This window comes from Heteronotia binoei, chromosome 3 (assembly GCF_032191835.1).
Source record: "Heteronotia binoei isolate CCM8104 ecotype False Entrance Well chromosome 3, APGP_CSIRO_Hbin_v1, whole genome shotgun sequence".
Taxonomy (NCBI): Eukaryota; Metazoa; Chordata; class Lepidosauria; order Squamata; family Gekkonidae; genus Heteronotia; species Heteronotia binoei.
Window position 1 is genome coordinate 55,069,516 of NC_083225.1, and position 19,659 is coordinate 55,089,174.

Here is a 19,659-nt window from a genome sequence, read left to right on the forward strand (position 1 = left end):
AGGGAGTGTTGTCTGTGGAATCAGGGGAATAGGAGTTGGTATCTTCAACTATCCCTCCCACATATTTGACAGAATAGCCATCCAGTAAGTAGTTTTGACCAGGGATTTAGGATAAGGGTTAGGGTTGCCAACTCTGTGTTGGGAAACTCCTGGAGATTTAGGGGTGGAACCTGTGGAGACCAGAGTTTGGAGAGGGGATGGACTTTAGCAGGGCATAATGTCATACAGTCCCTCCTCCAAAACAGCCATTTTCTCCAGGGCAACTGATCTCTCGTTATTTGAAGATCAGTTGTACTTCAGGGAGATCTCCTCCTTGAAATAGGCAAGCCTAATAAGGGTGCTAGGTACCTTTCAGAGGCATTAAAGTAATATTATATGGTTAAAAGCATGCAAACATTTTGCCCTAGAATACAATAATTTTTTGTGGGGAATCTTTTTTTCCCCTGTGGTTTTTCAAAAAGAGATTAAAACTTATTTAATAACATCCTTTGTGAAAAGGAAAAAGGTATTAAATTTTTTAGGATTTCCATGTATGTAGGTCTGTACCCTTTACTTCCTCAGGAACTGTGAAGACCTTATGCTTCCAGAGCAGCTACAAACTCTACTAAGAATTCAGGTCAGGAACTCCCTTCCTGTTTCCTAGCAACTCAAGGATAGTGGTGCTTTCTCCTTTGACTGAAATCATTCAAAGGCAGATACGAGGATCCTTTGAAGGGCCTAAGGCAATGTCGAGCATACATTTGTAAAGCGCACATTAGAGTAGAATGATGCCTGACTGTTTTCGAAAAGAGGGCTGTGCCTCTTAATCAAATGGAATCAGCATTTCAGAATCCTTTCATGTGAACTTGAAAGCACCAGCATTCTGCTTTCGTTGCAGCTTAGACATTTTACAAGGTGAAGGATTTCTTTTGAAACATATGTAGTCAGTCCTTTGTGTCCTACTGAATCTGGCAAAACTAAAATGTGTACAGGTAAGCAGTTGGAAAGCAAATCTAACCAAAGCCGAACTTCCTAGTGTGTTAATGGGCTTCTTGGTTACTCAGGGAAACAGGATTGAGCTGTGCAAACATTGCTCTGTTGTACTCCATCAAATGGTCTACTCTGCTGCTTTTGATTGCTTCTATTTGTACAATATTAAAAACAGCCTTTATGCTTTTCTGGATAATTTGTTGAAGAATTAATAAAAAAAATCCCTAGAGCCTTGGGCATAACTGGTCAGAAGATTACAAAAATATAATCATCTGTATGTTAATCAGTAACAGTGATTTGCATGAGTTTCTGATCTTTTTAAAATATTTGGAATTTTTGCTTTTCAGCTTCATCTTGCTTCTGTATGGCTACATTTTTATAATTTGTCAAAAACGTTTAAATTGTGTGGCATAAGTTACTTTCTCATGTTTTCTCCTTTTAGTTTATTATTGAATTAAAAAAAATACCGTATATACCAGAAGCTTTGTTAATTGTTGATTCTTGCAATGAAAGCTTATTTGTACAACGAACCAAAGCACATTTAAAATTGTATTTTGACCTTTGCAAGATTCATATGCATGGGAAAATAGTGTGATACATGATCCATCAGTAATAGTGGCTGGAGTAGCCTTTCTGCATAGGAGGCAGTTTTGTGAAGGGTAGGAAATGTTCTGACCTAAAATGTTCAGGCTGTGTATTTCTTTGCTGGAGGCGGTGAGTGCACAGCTTGCACAGAGTACGAAAAGGAAGGTTCCCAAATAAAAGAGGCATTGCTTTGACTGGAAAGAAATGGATTGCCTTGCTGGTATTTAGAACTTTTCTTTTAAACAGTTACCTGAGCATACCTGTTCTGAAGTATGAATAGAAGTGCTAAATCTACCTTATCAAAACTCAGAAAATGCCACAGGTGAGTCAGTGTGTGTTTGTGTAAGGAATCAACAAATATTGATTGTCCCTCATAGAACCATGGTTACCATTCCAATAGATGTCCATGACCCTGGTTGCGTGGGTTGTTCTCACAGAAGACCTCGTTATTTAATTGCAAACTCTTCTAACCTCTCAGAAAGACACCATGGCCTAGACCTTAATTCTATTCTCTTTCCGTGTTACTTAATGTGGACCACTTGATCAGTGCTTTAAAATATTCATACTTCCCCTTTCTTTACAGAGGTTCCAGTTATACTAATAACATTTAAAATATCTTCCAGTGCTTTTTTTACGTGGAATTCAATAGAAAGTTCTAAACACAAATTTTATCATACAAGGAAATATTTAGTGTTTTGTTATGTATTTCTTGCCCATTATATCATATTTGGAATACAATATCCCAGCTTTGTTAATATTGTCATTTTGGAAGACTGAACATGCAGAAGCGGTGTCTGAATTAGTATTTCACATCACTCCTAGACAGGTATCAGACAACAATACTACATGAAATAGGTCAGCTTTTAACATTTTTAAACATAGCAGTTTATAGTTTGCTTTGTCACTGAAACTCAAGGCAGATTGCAACATTTTAAAGGAATGTGATAAATTAGTACCTTCTAGAAAAGCACCTCCTGTATAGACTGCCCCCCTATGTGATGTAGATTGATACCAGGGAGGTAGAAAAGATCTTGAGAAGATCATTTAAGAGAAGATCTTGAATAGTGCTTGGTTCCTGGGCAAATGATTTGAAGGTGAAATCAACATTATCTCTGCTAGTTTTGTTTTTATTATCCAACTTTAGAAGGATGAATTTTGGATATCTGCCAGCTTGGATTGCATATTTCTCCCTAGCATTTATCTGTGCTTCTTTGGCTAACAAAGCTATGATGTGACACTTTTTTGCTTCTGTAACTGTCCTTGTGTTTTTCCCCACAGAACCCTAGTAATTGCCATTTAATGAAGGATTTTCTGTTTGAAATACATAGGTTCACAAAACTATAGTATCGGGGGAAAGGAATTATTATTGAACCATTGTGAGTCTGTGGTTTTGATACACCTTGATCTTCTGTGCTTTCTCTTGGGGATTTACACCTTTTTATTCTCTGGATTAATTGGCAGCATGGAGTTTAAAATGGTAGTTCTGCTGATATAAATTAAAAGCAGAAAGGATGTAAGGTAGACCCTTCTAATAAAATAATTACATGAGGGCATCATGAAAACAAAAGGAAGGAAAGAGTGAGTTATAGTAATACTATTTCTGGAAGATAGTTGGGATAGTTGGACAAGGAAATTACATAAGCATTTTTTTTTTGTGATTGTGGACCTAAACTGTGTGATCTAAGAGAACTGCTAGTCTGTCTTGAGAAGTAACCCTTGTGAGCTCAAAGTATCCCCTGCCAAGAAGGCTGCCTTCTACATCTCTGCATGGTATTCTGTTCTTACTTTCCTTCTTCCAAAGGACTTTTGCTCTGGTAAATAATTATGTCTCATATCTATCTGAATGTTCTAATGTAGAGGTGCAGGAGACCTGCTTATCCTCAGAGGAGGCTTTCTATTATTTCTGTGCCCAGATCAGTGTTTCTTGCAAAGACACCAAAGGATAAGGTAGGCTATTCTTAACTTGCGTAATTCTAACTTTTACATACCCCACAAGTAAATATTTCCATGTATAAGAATGGAGAGTACCTCAAATGTTAACACAGAAAAGTGGGTAGCTCAGCTCGTAAAAATTTGGGAGACGTTGTGTTAAAAGAATGTATTAATTTTCTGTCAGCATGATCCTGAATTAGCCAGATACGTCACTGCCTTATTCTTCTTTCTGTGCATGACACAGAAGCAGTGGATGTGTAGAATGAATGTAGTCTTTAAACACTTATTTTATACAAAGCCTTCGGAGATTAAAATGGTTAAAAAACTGCCTTAAATTTTGGCTTGCTTACAAACATGTACTAATTAATGAAGGCCAGGTTACACCTACCTGTCAGGACAGAGGCTGAAGGCAGTGTTCTGTCTGAAAGGGTCCAAGTGAGCAGCCGTGTTGGTCTGAAACAAGAGAACAAAGTTGGAGTCCAGTAGCACCTTTAAGACCAACAAAGTTTTATTCAGAATATAAGCTTTCATGTTCAAGTACACTTCTCCAGACACAAAAGCTTACATTCTGAATAAAACTTTGTCTGAAAGAGTGTATGTCAAAAGTGGAAAATTTGACAGTTCTGAGTTTAGGCAGAGGGGAAAGGCAGCTTAAATTTGAAGTTTTCTGGGTAAGGTTGAGAAGAGTTTGGCAGTATACACAATGAAGTTACTTTACACTGACTCAGACCAATGAGTATTTAGAATGGCAGCAGCTTTGCAGGGTCTCAAGTGGAGGTCTTTCCTGCTAGCTTATCTTTTTAATATACTGGACATGTAGGGTATTAAATGTGAAATCTTCTGAGTGCAAAGCAGATGATCTACAACCTAGCTGCAGCCCCATGCCAGAGTCAGTTCTGAAACATTGGGTGCTACTGTTGTTACCCAGAAAGGAGGCTTCCCTGTATGCAACTCTTGTTCCTCATCTGCTAAATCTTTACCTTAATAAATAAATATTTTGTTACAAAAGGAAGTAGAAATCCTTAGTACTTGCTGCTTGCAACTGAGCTTTCCTTCCCAAAGAAGCTTTCCTAGATAACTTTCATTAATATGAGAAAGCAAAATTGAATTTAGTCCAGTGATTTTTAGGTGTGCCTAAATCTCACTGACATTAATGTGTGTTGAAGTCCCAGTCATTTCTGTAGAACTAAGGTGTGCCTTAACTTTCTTTGAATTGTACCTAATATTTGTTTTCTTAAATACAGGGTGGATGGCAGGAGGCAATTATTTGAATAGTGCGCTCTCTCTCTCTCTTCCGCCTCAGGGTTGCCAGGTCCCTCCCTGAGAAAGAGAAAGGCCCAGGCCATATTGCTGGTGTCACACAGGAAGTGACATCATCATGCTGCGATGGTGCTATGATGCTCTAGTATTTGAGCAAAAACTCTATGGTAAAAACCATTTTTACCATAGAATTTTTGCCCAAATACCAGAGCATTGCCCAGACATCACTTCCTGTGTGATGCTGACTTTGTGGCCAAGGCCTTTCTCCTTCTGGTAAGTCTCTTGGCTGGCCAGCTGATCAGCAGATGAAAGCCTGGCAGTGGGGGACCTCCACGGGGTGGGGAGGGCTAACAACCCTAATCTTTCTCTCTCCCCTTCAAATGCATTATGCAAGCATAATGAATTAAACACTTGATTTCTTTAAAATAATTTCTGTGTCCTTTGAAGAAGGGATAGGTAATTCAAGGAACACTTGTTGATTTGAGGACTGCGCTTCAGTTCAAAAAGTGTAAGAACAATACAAATTTAGCTTCAGTAAAAACAAACAAACCAGAAACTAATAATCTCCCCAAGTAATGTGATGTCTTTCTTGCTTCAGAAGACATTACAGACTATTTTGACTGAAACCTCTGCCCTTTCCCTCAACTAATGAAATTGGTTTTAGTATCCATTTGAGAATAGGGAATGTAAAAAGTGGTCTAGAATTTAGTCTGCCAGTTGAAATTTAGTAAAAAGAAGCTCAGATCTATCTCGGGGTTTGAAAGGAGTCTAGTTGAGAGTTTATACAGAAATCCTCCATGCATCTTTTAGAGCTGTTCAGCTTTGTGTTAGGTCCTCAGGGAGTTTGTGAAATAAAAGATTGTGGAATGTGTTTACCACATAGTGGTTATTGTTTAAGTAACTGAACTTTGTTGTCTGGGGAGATTTCAGTGGGCTGCAATTGTTCTGGCTGTGATTCCACCTCCTGGATGGCAAGTCTGTTGAAAGTTACTGGCTTTTGTGGCTAGAGGCTGACTCTGTTCAGTGTTATAAATAAATTACTGGAACGATAATACTGGAAATAATACTGAAAAAGGTCTCTTCCCCCCTTTTTGAGTGGGTTCCAGTTTAGACTGGAAACATTATCTTTTACTACTAGAGGGTGGTTAATGAGAATCAACTTGACAGTTTGACTTTTCAAATTTTAATTATAGTATTTTATCCTAGACTGATGGATAGTTTCCCATCAAGCCATACCATCTTCTCTAATAATATGTGTTTTTTTAACCAACTAGTTTTCTTGGTAAAATTATTTATTTCCATTTCACATTATTTGCACTAAAGGACACTTGACGGCAATATTGCTTGTGTAACAATAATGATCCACACTTAAAAAGGACTGCTATAAGGATAACCAAGTCCAAGAAGATGATTGTGAAATATTTTGGGAACACACAATATGCCGTGCAACTATTGTGTGCATGTTACGTTTGCAAAGCTTTGATTTTCTCCAGGCCTTTGAGCCAGTTATAGTATAAAGTGTTATGGTTAGCCATTTAAATCTAAAACCTACTGTACATAAACTAAGAATTCCTTTATGCAGTGATAATATACAAATAAAATACAAATATTTAGGTAGGAAGGGATTGGTTGTCATATCCAGGCACAAGATGACTGAGTGCCTGGATATAATAAGTTTATACAACATAAGAATTCTTGAGGAACTGCTGACCTTTTACTGTATAAATCATTGCTTTCATTCATAACAAACATGATAAGCCTCTATATGATCAGGTTGGTAAGGATGTTGGTCTTTGCTAAATAAAAAAAAGGCTGGATGTGAACTGTGTATGATGGATTGGAACAAAGACAAAATAGTTATCTATCCAAAGGACTTTATTTTAAAATATGGTTTTATTTAAATATCCCAATGGATAAAATTTTATTTTCAAGGTGTGAGGAAAGAATAAAGATTAAAAAGCATGCCAGGTTCATCACACAGAATAAAATTTCACATAGTGAAATAGAATTGATAGTCTCTACTTAATTTGTTGGACCTAATCCATTTGTAACATGAAAACCAGCACCTTAAACTGTTCCAGGAGGTAAGAGAGAGCCAGTGTACACATTAGAGATATAATGTGCTTTATTCATTAGCCTCCATCAAGACTCTGGACACCACATTCAACATCAACAGAGGCTTCTCAACATTCATTAAGAGCTTTGCTACAAAAAACATGTACAGCAGTAGTCTGGCTTGAAGGTGATGAAAATAAGAAAATGGCTTCCAGATGTAATATCAACTGACAGCTACAAAATTGTGTGACAACCAGAAGTTGAATGCTGTTTATGGAGGAAATCCCAGCCTCTGCTAGACCACGGGGCTTGTCAAACTTTGTTACTTTCATATTTGCTGATGTCATCATCATTTGTTCTCCTGCACTTAGTCACCTATCTTGGGTAAACATAAAACTACAAGATATACTTCATATTAAATTGTTGAACAAGTGGGCAGATGTAAAGCAGATATCTATCACTGTCTTCCAGGACCTGGCTGTCAGGGATGATCAGAACTATTAAAGGGGAGCTCCACAAACTTCCACAGTCTTTTGTGTATGTGACCAGCAGTTCACTGTCAATCATAGGTGTACTTGCCCTGTCAGTCATGGTTATATGCATGCTCAGAGATATATAAACCAATTTTAATTTTTCACTACTTCAAAATTGCCACAAATCTTTTTTCTATTTTTGTATTTGTGTGTGCGCTTGCGTGCACCTGGAAGTCATGGCGACTTCTGATGACTAACCCTTACTGGGGGCCTGGAGGATATTCAGAGATGTGGCTGAATAAAGCCTTCCCCTGTCCTCCTGACTGCTTGTATTCCAAGGAGGTATCTCACCGAACTACTTGCCAGAATCGGCCCTGCTTAGCTTCTGAGACCTGATGAGAACAGGCTTGCCTGGGCTGTCCAGGTCAGGACAAGATTGTCACAATTCTTGCAAATTTCCCTGCATTATTTACTCTAGGAAATGCATTTCGGATTTATCTTAAGTTTCTCCCAGCTAAAGAAGACAACTTAATTTTCAGTATTACACTTCACCACAGATCTGAGCATTTGTTAGCCTACTAAGGTCAATGGTCTTCTGCTATGATTGCATTGTAAGTTCATTGAAGTAAGTGGCCGTAGAAAAGTGTAACTTTGCTTAGGATTGCACTGTTAGGTGTTTTATGTGGGATTGTAGTAGGGTTGCCAAGTCCAATTCAAGAAATATCTGAGGACTTTGGGGTGGAGCCAGGAGACATTGGGGGTGGAGCCAGGAGCAAGGGTGTGACAAGCATAATTGAACTCCAAAGGGAGTTCTGGCCATCACATTTAAAGGGAGTGCACACCTTCTAAATGCCTTCCTTCCATAGGCAATAATGGATAGGCGCACCTTCTTTTGGAGCTCATAGAATTGGATCCCCCCGGTCAAATCCTTTTGAAACTTGGGGAGTATGAGGAGAGACACTGGATGCTATACTGAAACTCTGGTGCCTCTGCCTCAAACCCCCCCCCCCCATCTAGGGCCCCAGATATCCGTGGACCAATTCTCTATTATTTTCTATGGGAATGTCGCCATAGGGAATAATAGAGTGCCCAGCAGACATTTCCCTCCCCTCCCTCCACTTTCTGATGACCATGAAGTGGGGGGGAGGACTTCCAAACCAGGGGATCCCTTGCCCCCACCTGGAGATTGGCAACCCTGGATTGTAGCCATTCATTAGAACATAAGAGAAGCCTTGCTGAATTAGGCCAATGGCCCATCCAGTCCAACACTACGTCACGCAGGGGCAAAAACAGAACAGGTGCCATCAGGAGGTCCACCAGTGCGGGCAGGACACTAGGAGCCCTCCCTCTGTTGCCCCCCTCCAAGCACTAGGAATACAGAATTTGTTTTAGTGGCAACAAAACTGTTGATAATTAAATCACTTTGCTTTCTGAAACTGCATGTTCTGCAAAAGGCACAATGGTTTTGAGTGTTTCTGGTTTTCTCACTCTTAAGGCCTTACATGTAATTGAAAAATAAGTCTCTCTAATACATTGATGATGAAAATTTTAACTTAAATAGTTAAATGATACTTGTTCATTTTCCATATTAGTGTCTGCCACATGAGCTGTACAGGGATAATGGACACCAGGCTACAGGAAGTGGAAGGATTTGGTGAGGAAAGTTCAGGTAAAATACCTTTTTTAAGTTACTTGTAAGGGAACCTCATTATTATAGAAATCGTTAAATTGCAGTTTCTTGTGAGTTCTATTTATTCTAGGGCTCTCACCTGATTTAATCAATTAATCACAGAAGTGAGACTAGATTATTTGTCAATTAATTTATTAAATTTTCAATACATTTACATCTGAATAAACACATTTTTCTGAGAAAAAGACCTCAGATGATGTTGCATTGTTTTAGAAGATGTTTTCCATCCTTTGTGTAAGAGAAGGAATGCCTACCATCTGTGATTTTGTGGAGTACTTTTGTTAAAATCAGCTTTAAGAAAATTGGTTTCCATGTAATTGAAGGCATCCTTATTAATCATTAAGGCTAAGCAATTGAATATTAGCCCTAGCTACTATAAGTGCTTTCCTATGTTTGTTTCACCTTATGCTAAAGCAAACAAGGCATGTTCAGGTGTTAATAATAAAAGCAATTTACTGTGGTCAAAATTCAGAGTTTCAGATGTATTGAAGGAATTCAGATTAACCAATCATCTAATTAATGAATTAGTTTTATATGTATGACTTCAGACCAGAGTTCTTTGTATGTGTTTAGATGTGTGGGTTTAATTTGACCATTCTAAAAATGGGTTAATTTCCTGTGGGTTGGGTTCATATTTTCAAGCCTTTCTCTCCATCTGTGATTATCTAGGTTTGAATCCTGCTTCTTCAGTGAGTCACAGACTTGTTGATATAGAGGTGGAGGTGGACTCTGGTCTCTATTTGCATGGTGTCAGATTCCTCATTTCTGTTGTATCCCTATGAAATTTGCATTCATAAACAGATGTTTTAATTCTAATCAATATGAGACATGTAGTCTCTTCCTTCCACTCAGTAACCCTGCCTTCAAAGTTTTCTGTTATCCATCTAATTTTAATTAAAAAGTGTATCTCAGAAGAGGAAATTGTCTACCATCCTTGTCATAGTGGCTTGCCATTCTTAGCTCCCACCCATTTGCTTTGCCTTTACTACTACCTCTAATCCACAGCCTTAAGCTTTCTCACTTTACATGTCTTCACTCGTAGGCCAAATAAGTATGTTATGATGATGTTGAGGGCTTTTGCTCAGTCAGAGAGCTCACTTAGTTGATCTTTCCACCTGTTTAGAACCCCAGCCTTCTCATGCAGTCTACACTACCTTTGTGAGGGATTTTGTTACCCAGAGAGACGTCTCTTATTTACAGAGGTTGTACTGTTTGTCAACATTATTGGACCTGAGCATTGAAGAGTTTTTTTGGACATTCTGTGTGCAATCAAAGAGGCCCAACTGAAGACTAGAGAGGACTGTAAAACATTGATCTGTATTGTTTAGGTTATATGGTGCAGATTAAAGAAAGGAAAGACCAGCTGGCTGTTAAAGAAATATGAAGGAAAAGGCTGTAGTCAAACTTATTTGATAACTCAGGTGTCTTATTTAATATTCAAAATTCAAGCCTATGCTATATTTATTTAATTAGCAATGCATCTCCAAAAGTAATTAGAATCTTTCTCATTTGGTTAAAGAACAACTTGTATCATCAGTAGCAATAGGTATGCTTGAGGCCTATAATTATCCTTGATTAAGCTTTTTTTCTTTGGCATATAGCTCAGCGTTACATTTCAAGATTATAGCTTGAGTTTTGTTTAACATTTGAAGCGTAACATGGTCACATAATTACAATTCAGACTATCAAGAGTTTATTTCCCACCTGAGTGAACTATTTGTCTAAATTAGTCTTGTAATTTGGTAACAATCCTACCTTTATCTTTTATTTTAACATTAATGAGTTTAGTAAAGAGAGATACTGAATTACAAAACTAATTTGTCCTCTGCACTTAACTTGTAACATATATATTCATAGTCCTATTATGCTACCACTGAAATCCTGTACAAAATAACTCCAATCAAAACCCACTGATTTTACTGGGTTTTGTTTGCTTTAACTCTGCATAGGATTGCAATAAAAATTTTAGTTGAGCAGCAGCCGGATATATAATTAAACAGGCTTTATTTTAAAACATGACCTATGCTCTCACAATCCCTTTGCTCAGGTAATGGTGCTATGTTGCAAGCAGTGTAGAAGCAGATGTGTGAGTTCAAGAAAATACAGGTGGAAGAGAAAAGGGGAAAATGATCCTTTTGCTACACACACCTAATTTATGAAAAGCATCGCACTGAAATAATCTTACCTCTTCGCTTAATATTTATTTACTTAGGAAAGAAAAAGTCTAAGTTTAAGTCTATCAAAAAATTCTTTGGGAAAAGGAAAAGGAAAGAGACATTACCATCTTCAGGAACTGGTAGTCTGAAACTGTTTCAGTCGACAAGTGACGTCACAACCTCTGACTCCTTGCAAGTAGGCTATGATTCAGAAGATGAACTTGAGTAAGTTTTAGTACCAGTTGTGGTTTCTTTACTGGAATGCTGGGGAGTTGGATGACAAAATGTCAGAGGCTCTGATTGTCCCATGGAGCCAATTTTGTCATATGATTTGTTTTCACATGATGTTTGGGTTGGATTTGGATGGTGTGAAGATGGTGCAAAAGAAATTTTGATATGTCAGCTCTCAGAAACCTCTGCTCTTCATAAAGCATAGAACTTGCTTTTCTCAATGCCAGTTTGTCATCTGTAGATTAAATACTCAGCGATCTGTCTTGAATTCTTACTCAGTCAAATATTTACTTCTGCTCAAAATCAAGAAAAGATGGCAATTATGTTTAATTGTTTCAGCTTGGACAAGGTTAAGTAAGTGTGTCATGATGAAGGACAGCATCAGATTCAGTGGAGGAGGCTGCAGCTGGAAGGGGGACTTGACAGAAAGTGCAATGTTACTTTATATGCTTTATATACTTTCCACTCCAGCAAAGGCACCTTGGAATCCAAACCTCTATAAATATTTGTATTCTTAAAGCTTATGCTGGAGGATTTTAATTTTTCCATCTGAAAACATTGGTTGCTTGCAGTATATTTAGCTGTTTATCCTGCAGTCCCAGGGACATCTGCTTATAAGTAAGTTTCATTTTGCTCAATAGGGCTTACTGCTAGGTAAGTGTTTGGAGGGAGGACTTTACCAGGTCTACAGGGCATATAAAATGCCACATTATGTAAAAAGAGCAGTTATTTAAAATGTGCATGCGAAAAATTAACATTTTTTCAATCGGTATTTATATAAGTAACATATGATATGCCCCACTCACTCTTTTTAAATAGCCAGAATTATGGTGTATCTGGAGAACCATCAGGTGTATTTCTTTTTTTAAAAAATGATGCACTCATATGCCACAATTAGCAGTTTCTGCTTCATAAGGACTAGAAATGTTTCTTCCTTTCCAACAAAGGGTTCAGTAACTGCCGCTTTATATTAATGGGCTAATACATACTGTAAGTAGGGTGACCATAATGTCTGAAGGCCAGCCAGGGACACTGGGGGGGGGGGTTCCCTCCAAACACTTACCTAGCAGTAAGCAGCCTGTCACTAATAACACCGGTCAAGATGCAGGACAGGAACCTGGAAGTGACCGACAGGCTGCTTCAGCGTGCCGCTGCGCCGGCCCCCTGGGCCCCACAATGATGGGACCGATGCCACAGGGACGGGCTCGAAACACTCTATAACCCCTCAAAAGAACAGCAGTCTAGCTCGCTTCCCCCGAGCCCTGCCGCCATAAGCCTCAAGGGGGCTCATTTTGCGGCATCTCCCGGCGGGAGGGTGGCACCCGCACGGGACACATATCAAATGAAAGAGGGGGCGCAGGGCTATCAGAAACAGCCGGCGGAGGGAGTCGGGAGACCACTCCACTGGGGGATCCACACCCCGAAAGTGATGAAGGTGGCGCAGATAGAGCCAACAGAGCCAACAGGACAAAATAAATAGGCTGCATTATGCAGCACAGTTGAGAAAGTGCCTTATCCCATATACTGATGAAGTAAATACAGGATCTGAGAACAAAATTGCACTAGAAGACACAAACGCAAAGCTCCCTTACACTGAATCAGTGCTTGGGTCCACCAAAGTCAGTATTGTCACATAAGAGAAGCCCTGTTGGATCAGGCCAGTGGCCCCTCCAGTCCAACACTCTGCGTCACATAATAACATAAGAGAAGCCCTGTTGGATCAGGCCAGTGGCCCATCCAGTCCAACACTCTGCATCACATAACAACATAAGAGAAGCCCTGTTGGATCAGGCCAGTGGCCCATCCAGTCCAACACTCTGCATCACATAACAACATAAGAGAAGCCCTGTTGGATCAGGCCAGTGGCCCATCCAGTCCAACACTCTGCGTCACATAACAACATAAGAGAAGCCCTGTTGGATCAGGCCAGTGGCCCATCCAGTCCAACACTCTGCGTCACATAAGAACATAAGAGAAGCCCTGTTGGATCAGGCCAGTGGCCCATCCAGTCCAACACTCTGCATCACATAAGAACATAAGAGAAGCCCTGTTGGATCAGGCCAGTGGCCCATCCAGTCCAACACTCTGCATCACATAAGAACATAAGAGAAGCCCTGTTGGATCAGGCCAGTGGCCCATCCAGTCCAACACTCTGCGTCACATAAGAACATAAGAGAAGCCCTGTTGGATCAGGCCAGTGGCCCATCCAGTCCAACACTCTGCATCACATAACAACATAAGGAGGGAGGGAGGGAAGGAAGGAAGGAAGGGAGAAAGGGAGGAAGGGAAGAAGGGAAGAAAGGAAGAAGGGAGGGAGGGAGGGAAGGAAGGAAGGAAGGAAGGGAGGGGAGGGAGGGAGGAAGGAAGGGAGGGAGGGAAGGAAGGAAGGAAGGAAGGAAGGAAGGAGGGAAGGAAGGAAGGGGGAGGGAGGGAAGGAAGGAAGGAAGGAAGGGGGGAGGGAGGGAAGGAAGGAAGGAAGAAAGGAAGGGAGGAGGGAGGGAAGGAAGGAAGGCAAGGGAGGGAGGGAAGGAAGGAAGAAAGGAAGGGAGGGAGGAGGGAAGGAAGGAAGGGAAGGGAGTGAGGGAAGGAAGGAAGAAAGGAAGAAAGGGAGGAGGGAGGGAGGGAAGGAAGGAAGGAAGGGAAGGGAGTGAGGGAAGGAAGGAAGGAAGGAAGGAAGGGAGGAGGGAGGGAAGAAAGGAAGGCCGCCCCCCGCCCCCCCCCGCTTTCGGCCCCCTTACCTTAATCCAGGGCGGCGGATCCAGCGGCGGCGGCGGCGGCGGGGAGTCCTCCGGCGGCGGCCTCGCGGCGAGGGAGGGAGGGAGCTGCCGGGGCTGGCCTCTGGAGGCCTCCAGGGACCAGCGCCGGGCCTCTCCGATACCGGCGCTGGCCTCTGGAGGCCTCCAGGGACCAGCGCCGGGTGCCCCGCGGCTTCCCCGCGGCCTCCGCTGGTCCCTGGAGGCCCTCCAGAGACTCTGGAGGGCCTCCAGGGACCAGCGGAGGCCGCGGGGAAGCCTTCACTGGCCGGCGCTGGTCCCCGAAGGCCTTCCAGAGGCTCTGGAAGGCCTTCCGGGACCAGCGCCGGGTGCCCCGCGGCCTCCCCGCGGCCTCCGCTGGTCCCTGGAGGCCCTCCAGAGACTCTGGAGGGCCTCCAGGGACCAGCGGAGGCCGCGGGGAAGCCTTCGCTGGCCGGCGCTGGTCCCGGAAGGCCTTCCAGAGCCTCTGGAAGGCCTTCCGGGACCAGCGCCGGGTGCCCCGCGGCTTCCCCGCGGCCTCCGCTGCTCCCTGGAGGCCCTCCAGAGACTCTGGAGGGCCTCCAGGGACCAGCGGAGGCCGCGGGGAAGCCTTCGCTGGCCGGCGCTGGTCCCGGAAGGCCTTCCAGAGCCTCTGGAAGGCCTTCCGGGACCAGCGCCGGGTGCCCCGCGGCTTCCCCGCGGCCTCCGCTGCTCCCTGGAGGCCCTCCAGAGACTCTGGAGGGCCTCCAGGGACCAGCGGAGGCCGCGGGGAAGCCTTCGCTGGCCGGCGCTGGTCCCCGAAGGCCTTCCAGAGGCTCTGGAAGGCCTTCCAGGACCAGCGCCGGGTGCCCTGCGGCCTCTCCGCGGCCTCCGCTGGTCGCTGGAGGCCCTCCAGAGTCTCTGGAGGGCTTCCAGCGACCAGCGGAGGCCACGGAGAGGCCTCCACCACTGCCGCCGGGCCCCGCGCGCGGGCGGGGAAGGCGGGGAGTGAGGGTGGGAGCGTCCCTGCGCGTGCGCAGGGGCCCTGCGCAGGCGCAGGGACGCTCCCTCCCTCACTCCCCGCCTTCCCCGCCCGCGCCCGCGGCCCACCGGCTCCTGGGCTGCCTAAACCGGGACCTTTAATGGTCCCGGTATAGGCAGCCCGGGATCCGGGATTGGGTGGCCAGATCCGTGAATGTCCCGGGAGACCGGGACGGTCTGGCCACCCTAACTGTAAGGTATAATTTGAAAGCCCTAGGGAAATTTCCTTGGTTAGAGTAGTTTAATTTCTTGGAACCAATACCCCTTCTAAGCTGTGGAGGCTTGTGAGCAAAAATTCTACTTTGTGAGCTACTGGCATTAAAGTTGTAAGCTACTGCATAAATTCATTTGCTCTGGGGCCATTTTTCCTGAGCTAAGACAAAAGTGTGTGAGCTGGAGGCTAAAAACTGTGAGCTAGTTCACACTAACTCAGCTTAGAGAGAATACTGATTGAAACTGATAATCCCTCTAAGTATTCAACAGCCTAGGTTGAGGCTGGGCAGAGTATTTGTGCTTTGAGTCATGACATAAAAATAATAAAGACTGTAGAAGCTAGAGGAGGCATAGCAGCAGGCTGCTACCTGATGCAGGACCGGCAAGCTGATTCATAAATAATAAGATAGTGCCAAATTTGCACAGAAGACTGATCAAACAGTGGCACTGAGACCAGACAGAGACAATGAAGCTGTAAACACAGAAAGGTTCTAAAAATGAGTCTTTGCTTAGCTTCAAATTCTGTTAAAAGCTTACACTGCAGTACCACTAGGGAGTGCCAGATCACAACATCAACAGTTATTTTTTCCTTTGTTAGCATTGGTTTATAATTTTGAAAGCATGTATGTTATACCAATAGTTAAAATATTTCAGATTAAATGTGCTGAAGTGCTCCTGTAGTAATTCACAAAAATCCAACATTCATCTTGTCCTTTCAGTTTTTGTAACTTTATTTGGTTTTGTAAAATTCTAATGAATGCTGTAAAACTTCATTTAGAGTTAACCACCAAAAAGGTCACCTACAGCAAAATTTAAAGGAGGCCAAAACTCTTTTGATAAGAGGTTCAATAATACTAACAAAATACCTTAAGGAACATCTTTTAGGGGACACAAGGCTGTAGGGAGAAGGGAAAGATATAATTTCCTTGAACTACTTCTGTTCCCTGTTCATAAGATCCAACCCATTGATCTTGCACATAATTCCCCCCCACAACATATTTTAGGTGGAGGAAAAAAATCTGGTTTTTTAATCCATTGTAGACATCCTTGCTAGTATAATTTCATTGTTCCCATTCATATTTGTGTTTCCCTTGGATTCATTACAGTAGCATCTTTATCTGATGTAAACTATTATATGCCATAAGCAAAGGCATAATGTTTAGTACACAGCTTAAATTATCTAGGACATACCCAGGCAGGATGGAAATTCCACTGTTCATAGTTCTACCCTATGAACTTCATTTTAAGAACGGAGTATTTATCACATTAGTGCAGGGTTTATAAAATCCCAGAAGCCAGATTACCATGGTGCTTAGTATTTTTAGCAGTGATTATATTGTGGTGTCTTTCTGTAATTCTCAGTGAATGTTTAAATTGGATCTCACCAGTTTTTCCATTGTTGAGAAAGGGAGGAAAGCATCCCCTTTGTCCACCCAAAAGAGCTATGTTTGTGCTCATGGGACCTGCACAGACAAAAGCCACATGGAATGGGGGCTTAGGAAATTGGCTGAGAAGGAGCAAAAAAACTGGCTGGATCAAACCCAAATCTTATTTATCATTTCACATCAGAATGCCTTGTTGTATGACATAAATGTAAATGTTCATGAGGTTGTTGTCATTACTTGTTTATATATTAACTTTACACAATTCAATGAATTCATGTCTTAACCAGTTGCCTTCTATACTGGCTCCAGTATTTTATTTAAAGTTCAGTAGTTGAAAGCAATAATAAAATTATGAAAAATTATGAAGAGGTTCAGTTAGAGATTAGCTCTTTGATCTTCATCGTAATCTCTGTGCAGTCCCACACATGGGTTTTCCATCTGGAATCGAACCCAACCTCGGAGAATTCAAAGCTAGCCTAAGCGTTAATTTTGGCGCTCATTCACTCTTGATCTGGGGAGTAGGCATCCACTGCGCATGCCTGGAGCGAGGGAGAGGCACTCCACCCACCCAGTTTCTTTCTAACCGCCACTTGGAATACACCTACCTCATTGCGTCTCCTCAACTTTATCTGGCCTTCTTAACTCTGTTTTTACCTTCTTCAATCTATGACGACTTCTTATTCTACTCTTCAACTGGTATCGTAAAAAAAAAGACTTTATCTTCTTTAACTATCAATCCTTCCTTCCCCTCCCCCTCCCCCCTCCCAGCTGTATGGAAGGGAAGGACTCCAAAATGACTTTCTAAAAGTGTACCTAGTGTGGGACCAAAATTCCCTCGACGGACGGACACTCTTTGTGCCTATTTTGTTTGGGGGAGACCCACAGAATCAATACCTGCGTTCACTGTAGCCAGTTTGGGAAACAGGCCAGGAAAAATCATGCAGCTAGACTCAAGAGCCATCTTTTAGAGTCTTCGTTGCGGCCTGTAATGACCCATGCTTCTGGGTTCCACAATTTACCACCTTCCCTAACTTTGCAAAGGGATGTGGTTCGACTGGCAGCTTCCATGGCATCGGCTCCTAGCAAGCATAAGTCGGGGAAGCACACAAAGAAATCAGACGACTCCAAGAAGAAACACCGCTCGGAATCATTGTCAAAACAACACTTGGAGTTGATATCTTAGAAATCTACATCGAAGACGGATTGTCACTCAGACTCGAGAACCTCTGACCACACCATGACTTCGACCTTGCACCCGGCGGAATCTACCTCGGTTCCGATATCGACAGCACCGATGGTCCCCGTGGAACTCTCAATTCCCACAGATGTTATTACTGACGAGGTCATCCGCATTCAATCTGGGTCTCCATCTGCTCACGAATCCTTACTGAGAGACATCATCACTACTGAGCCTTTGGAGCCGTCATCTTGACTTCGAGCTCAATGAGCCAATCTACTGGGAGTACACTCATTCCGTGAAGTGTCGGTACCACACACTTTCAAGGATTCGGCTGTCTCCCCACTTCATCAGGAGTCTCCAATTCAACTGTCTCAACTGAACGATCTCTAAGTCACCACAGAGATCATTATGATTATTTCAGCCCATCTAGATCCAGATCGCCATCCCCACATCGGCACCACCAATATTACAGACCGTCTAGGTCACCATCCCTGGAACTACATTGACCCCGGTACCATGAAGAATTCCACCAGCCTCGGTACTCTGAGGAAGCTCACCAACACAGATACCATGAACCTCGGTACCATGAAGATGCATATCGATCTTGGTATCATGGGGAACTTTATCATCAGCCTCGACATTACAGTCAGGAACCAAAACAAACATCATCGACTCCTTCAACATTTGCTTTCTCAGCTCCCTTGAAACAGCAACTACAACCCGACCAGCCTACTCTACCGACCAAGACTTTATCACTGCCTACTAGACTTTTACATGACCGTCCTACGATGCCTGTCGATGCCTCTGAAGAATCGGAAACTGAGCACTCGGGTTCTTTGCAATCCGCAGCATCTTTGCCAACATCACCTGCGTCTGACATTACCAAGCCGGCCGATCTCTCACCATCTGAAGGATCCAAGGCATACCTAGACCTACTTACCAACATGGCAAATACTCTCAACATAAAGCTCACCACTGATCTGCCGAGGGTATCCGATGTGGTCCATGACCTAGTCCATGCGGACTTACCTGCGGGATCCTTCCTCCCAATGCTTCCTGTTCACCTGGAAGGCTTAAAGGAGGTGTTGGACAAGCCAGCATCAGTACCACCTACGTCAAAGAGGATCGAATCCCTTTATAAGATACATCCACCGGTTTCAAAAATTTTATTTAATCATCCTGCACCCAACTCCATGATTGTGCACTCATCATCTAATTCTAACAAACACGTCACCCAGTCCCACCTGAGAAGGAAGGAAAGAAGCTCGACACCTTAGGGAGGAAAATTTACTTCCTTTCGATTGCCACCTCTAAAATCCATAATTATCTGGCATACTTCTCAGCTTATACCTTTAATATAACGTCCCAACTCAATACCTTGGTTCCATCTCTGCCTGATTCTGCACAGAAGCAAGCATCACAAATTTTGCAAGAGCTTTCCCGTGTAAGCAAACAACAGATCAACTCGGTTCGTCACGCTGTTACCTGTTCCTCCAGAACCATGGCCACTTCCATCGCCTTGCGTCGGCACACCTGGCTCCGCTCTTCATCACTACAACCGGACATCAAATTTAAAATTGAAGATCTACCCTTTGATGGCCAGGGCCTCTTTAATGCGACTACTGATGACATCCTGACTACTGTCAATGACAGTAGGAAAAGGGCTAGGAGACTAGGAGTCAGTCAACAACAGCCTCAATCCAATAGACAAAGAGTCTGGAAACCATCCTTCTACAAACGTCCCCGTTCACCTAGACAAGCTGACTATTGGAAGCGCA

At 42.8% G+C, this 19,659-nt stretch overlaps 1 protein-coding gene across 3 annotated transcripts in view; it reads left to right on the plus strand.

Moving 5' to 3' along the window:
• The window catches only part of CRACDL (CRACD like), an 86,505-nt gene that overhangs the window by 19,072 nt on the left and 47,774 nt on the right, over positions 1-19,659 (plus strand). For 2 of the 3 annotated variants that reach the window (XM_060233843.1, XM_060233845.1), the window contains exons 2-3: positions 8,867-8,943; positions 11,177-11,345. In XM_060233843.1, coding sequence (XP_060089826.1) covers positions 8,867-8,943; positions 11,177-11,345 — 246 coding nt within the window. Of the gene's footprint in view, positions 1-668; positions 972-8,866; positions 8,944-11,176; positions 11,346-19,659 lie in introns of those variants that run through there. The other variant, XM_060233846.1, reaches the window with a different exon arrangement.